Consider the following 4924-nt stretch of genomic DNA (forward strand, 5'->3'; position numbering starts at 1 on the left):
TACCCAACAACACCTCTTCAAAATCAGATTCTGAGCCAGAGCATTACTCTTTCTCTGCTTTTTTGGGTCATCTTTTTTACAGGAGTGAGGAGAAAGAGCAGAACTTCCCCAGATTAAAGACCAGCACCCAGCGAATGCTTAAGTCTTTATTTACTGTATAATTTTTGCTTTCCTTCACTGTTTTACTGTGTTCACAGTCTTTTGCAGCTAGTACAGTGTCTTCTATAATACACACAAAGTAATTGTGATACATGTTATACATTAATTATGTCACGCAGTCATCATTTTTTTTTTTTTATTGAGTTTATTCCCTTTAAAGATGCACTTTGGGATTCATTCCCTTGATCACACTGGACTAAATTCTCATTACAGACACAATGAGAATTAGATTTCCTAAAATAAAACTAGAAAATGCACATTAGGCCCTGAACACATATAAGAAGTAAAGGAGAAAAAGCATATTTTCACCTCTAATTAGGTATGTTGACAGAGGTCAGCTTCAGTGTTCTGGATGGATTTAAGCAGAAAGGTCTGACTCTTGCGGTTCAAACTGCTGGTTTGAGAGAAACTTAGGTCTGTTAACTTAAAAAATGTAAATAAACTGCAAATGAAGGCACCACTTTATCACTCCGCTCTGTTCAGTGCTTACTACTAACTCAGAGATGCTTTAGCCTGATGATTTTAGATTTAAAGCAGCAGATTTAAAATCAGAAATTGTGTTTATGTGTGTGTGTAATGACTTTTGAAAGAGCCCTGAATGTGGTGACATGACAGCAGTTCAGTATGTTCAGGTAAAAAAAAATTTAAATAATGAGCTCCGTGTGCTAAAAAGATAATATAGCTGGGTTAAAGATTAACAGTCACTGTATGAGTCGGCGCTGCAGCTCTTTTGTTTTTCAGACCTTCACCATCAAGCTCAAAATGACAGACTTTGGAGAGATTCTAAGGAACATTGGGGAATTTGGATTATTCCAGAAGATCACTCTAATCGCACTTTGCTTTCCAAACTTTGTTCAGACTTTTCTCTATGCCAGTTTTGTTTTCATCCAATCAGATCCAGACAGACGCTGCAGCACAGACTGGATCCTCAGTGCTGCTCCTAACCTGACCTCAGAGGAGCAGCTTAACCTGACCGTGCCTCGGGAGGAGGATGGGACCTTCAGCAAGTGTGAGATGTTTGTCCCAGTGAGCTGGGACATTGATACTATCAGAGAGTACGGACTCAATGAGACCACAGGGTGCCAGGATGGATGGGTGTATGGGAACATGCTCTACAAAGCCACCATAGTCACTGATGTAAGTGAAATTTGTTGTTCAGTAGATCTCTCACCTCCATGAAACATTACATTAATTATTTTTTTGTTTTATTATTGTTATTGTTATTATTATTATATTTATTTTTTTTCACAGTTTGATCTAGTGTGTGGCCAGGCCAGCTTGGTGGAAGTGATTCAAGCAGTATTCATGGCTGGAGTTCTTGTTGGCTCCCTCATGTTTGGACCTTTTGCTGAATCGTAAGTGTGCTCCTTGCAGTAGTTCATGGTTCCTTTTGCACCGAAATACAGAAATATGGCAGCTTTTTACGGAAAGGCAAGTGAATACAGTCCCTCCACTCCAATACACACACACATGAAAACATCTTCCTCCATTATTTTGCAACTTCACAAGCTCAGTCGTATCAAATTAAAAGATATTGTTTGCACTAACAGTCTAGACTGTACATAAACATCTTCATCTTTCTGCACTCCTTCCTGGCTGAAAAATTGTAAAATATTAATACTTCTACAGTTAAATAAATAAATATCTGCTATATTAACAAAAATAATTTACTATTAGCTGAAAAAGATGAGTGACTGAGAAATGTTTCAAACCATTCCTTTAGGAAAAGAAGCAAATCTTGAAAATACCTCTATACACATAAACCTTTATTACTGTATAATTGTGCATAAAATATTACAAGTCAAAATAATTATTCATATTTATTCTGCAGAAAACTGCATTAAATGAATGAGTTCAAAAACACAGGCCTTTTCAAAAAAGTATATTAAAATTTCCATGCTCTGTATTCTCTACATCACATGCGTTGGTCACGTTCGCAAACAGAAACCCACCTGTTACACAGATAAAGCATTGAAGCTCATTTGCTTGGTAATGCTTACTATGTTTCCATACAGAGTGTAAATTGTAATTGACCTCAAAGCAGTAAAAGCAGAGCCAGCAGCAGCTTGCCTCACATGCTGGTTTTTCATCAGGTTACTGTCAGACCAGCTGTTTGCACACGTGCATAGCACCAGAAAAAAGGGAGGAGCCTTTCATCTTACCAAGCTGAGGTCATTGTTAATGGAAGCCAGACGCAGCTGTAAAGCAGAGAGAGCCACAGTTTTGTGTGCGCCCGATGATTCAGCAGCCTGTAGAACCATCTTGAGGAGATAACTTGAAGAAACGTCTGTGTAGGTTTCCAGCCATCCAGCTCATAGTAATCATAGTGACCTTTATCTTAGTGACCTATTTATTTTTTATTGTGGCTGGGTTTAAAGGGCACTGGGATGCACTGGGATGTCGTGCTTATAGAAGGTTCTCAAGAAGTGCACATCCCAGTGTCCTTCAGGCCCATGCACACACTCAGACAAAAACTGGTTCATCCCAAGGACAAAACTCCCAAACACAAACTAAACAACGTAGTGTTAGGCAAGGAGTGCAGCAAGGAGTGCTCAGACCTCTACACAGGAAAAACCACAGAGCCACTTCACAAACCCATGGCACAACATAGAAGAGCCACCTCTACTGGACGAGACTTAGCTGTACATCTGCATCTAAAGGACCAAGACACATGGTTTGAAAGAGGAGTGAAAGAAGCCACCTATGTCCACTGTGAATGACCATCTTTGAACAGAGGGGGTGGCTTACTGCACCAATTCTCTGCTAGCTACAATCCAGTTTTGAGATCCCTTCCCAGGTGCCTTAATGCCCACTCAAATCTTGCGTCAGTTGATCTCAATAGGTCACATGATAGGATGAGGCAAGGTCTCACATGGTTTCATCCAAAACCTCTGCTGATAATGACACCACACTCTTTTTTACACCTCAGCTCATTTGCTGAGGCACGTGTTCAATAATGGGTCAACGACCACCTTAATTGACAACTCCCAAGGCCTAAAATCTGGGATTCTCCACCATTCGCTCTTAGAACTGAAGAAGAGAGGTCAAACATCAGGTTGAGGTCTGGACTGGGCCATTGCAGCACCTTGATTCTTTTCTTTTTCAGTCATTCTGTTGTAGATTTGCTTCTGTGCTTGGGATCATTGTTGTGTTGCATGACTATTTCAGCCAAGCTTTAGCTGTTGGACAGCTGTTGCCCTCCCGTTTGACTCAAGAATGCTTTGGTATGGAGAAAGGTTCATGGTTGTATCAACGATTGCAAGATGGCCAAATGCTGTGGCTACAAAACAATCATCGTCACTCCTCCACCGCTGTGTTTGACAGTTCGTACGAGGTGTTTGTGCACGTGTGCTGTGTTTTTGTCTTGTCTTGTTTTGTTTTGTTTTGTTTTGTCTTGTCTTGTCTTGTCTTGTCTTGTCTTGTCTTGTCTTGTTTTGTTTTGTTTTGTTTTGTTTTGTTTTGTTTTGTCTTGTCTTGTCTTGTCTTGTCTTGTCTTGTCTTGTCTTGTTTTGTTTTGTGTTGTGTTGTGTTGTCTTGTTTGTTTTGTTGTGTTTGTTTTGTTTTGTTTGTTTGTTTGTTTTTTTGTTTGTTTGTTTGTTTGTTTGTTGTTGTTTTTTTGGGGGGGGGGGTCAGTAGACAGGATAGAAGGGGAAAGAGAGAAGAGGAAAAGGGGAAGACATGCAGCAAGGTCACCCTCAAAGGTCACACTCAAACCCAGGCTGCTGTATTTTTAGCCATAAGACAACCAGTGTGCTAAACTGCCTCCTGTTTCAAAGGTCTTGTAGTTTTATTCAAATATAACTTTGCAAATATAAGAAGCTTATCTCTTAGCTCTGGTTCCCTACCATAGTGGTTTTATTTCTTCATTCAGCTGCCCCTGTCAAGCAGTTTAAGTAATTTAATGTTGTGTTCTGTGTGTTTTATGTGTAATTTATTAGTTTGTTTTTATATGTTGCATGTTTGTGTTGTTTGCATGCTCATGACCTTCTCCAATTAAAGGAATGTCTTGTACCTCTATAGGCCAGTAAAAAACTCGAGATGTGGCCAGTACAGGGAGAGACTCCAACATGACTGCACAGAGTCCCATAAAAAACTATTTTTACATGATTGCATTACTGTTATCTCTGTAATGATGCTACATTAACCAGCAGCTCTTGAGATTTAGTGTGCTTAGTATCATAACAGAAGCTAATGTATCCCTGTGTGTTTGTCTTGGTGTTTCAGGTTCGGCCGCAAACGAGCAACTCAGATTCCAGCAGTTCTGTTGTCTGTATTCACCGTGACAACAGCTCTTTGTCCCAACGTCTACTTATATTTAGTATCTCTGTTTCTGGTGGGATTTGGAGCTGGAGGATATCGAGTCAACAGCATCATACTATGTATGAAGAGTAAACTAACTTTGCACAAACTTTGCAACTAACAATCGTTGTAACTGTAAAATAATCTGCCACTTGTTCTCTCAATAGCTAAGATGATGTTCTTGTAATGTTTTAGAGGTCCAGCAAGGCTGTACTGATCTGATATTTTCCAAATTTTTTCCAATTTTCTAATTTTCTCAAATTTTCCATTTACACTTTCTACTTCCGCCTCTTCCCATTTATTATTTTTATTGTTACTTTTATCTTACTGTTGCCTTTGTGACCGTTTTACATATTTAAATTTACATACGAGACAAAAGATGTACTCTGCTGGCTCTCGGAGGAGGCGGACGCACTTTTTCTCCTCTCCTCTCCCTTATCTTCCCTGCTTAGTTCTTATGTCCTTG

General features: G+C 39.5%; 1 protein-coding gene across 1 annotated transcript; it reads left to right on the forward strand.

Annotated features, from left to right (window-relative positions):
* Positions 1–355: 355 nt before the first annotated feature.
* Positions 356–4594, forward strand: LOC102296710 (solute carrier family 22 member 14-like). Its single transcript, XM_005953213.2, has 3 exons — positions 356–1296; positions 1411–1514; positions 4384–4594. The coding sequence occupies exons 1-3, from the start codon at positions 868–870 to the stop codon at positions 4577–4579; spliced, it is 729 nt and encodes a 242-aa protein (XP_005953275.2). The 5' UTR covers positions 356–867; the 3' UTR covers positions 4580–4594.
* Positions 4595–4924: the final 330 nt, after the last annotated feature.

Source organism: Haplochromis burtoni, unplaced genomic scaffold, assembly GCF_018398535.1.
Source record: "Haplochromis burtoni strain Fernald_Lab_line unplaced genomic scaffold, NCSU_Asbu1 Contig_2244, whole genome shotgun sequence".
Lineage (NCBI taxonomy): Eukaryota > Metazoa > Chordata > Actinopteri > Cichliformes > Cichlidae > Haplochromis > Haplochromis burtoni.

What these genes read in the sequence shown, in the direction of transcription:
- LOC102296710 (XM_005953213.2), top strand. Translation starts at nt 868, where the DNA reads ATGAGTCGGCGCTGCAGCTCTTTTGTTTTTCAGACCTTCACCATCAAG. An exon ending in AAGCCACCATAGTCACTGAT is followed by an intron (nt 1,297 to 1,410) that starts GTAAGTGAAATT and finishes TTTTTTTCACAG; the next exon opens with TTTGATCTAGTGTGTGGCCA. An exon ending in TTTGGACCTTTTGCTGAATC is followed by an intron (nt 1,515 to 4,383) that starts GTAAGTGTGCTC and finishes TTGGTGTTTCAG; the next exon opens with GTTCGGCCGCAAACGAGCAA.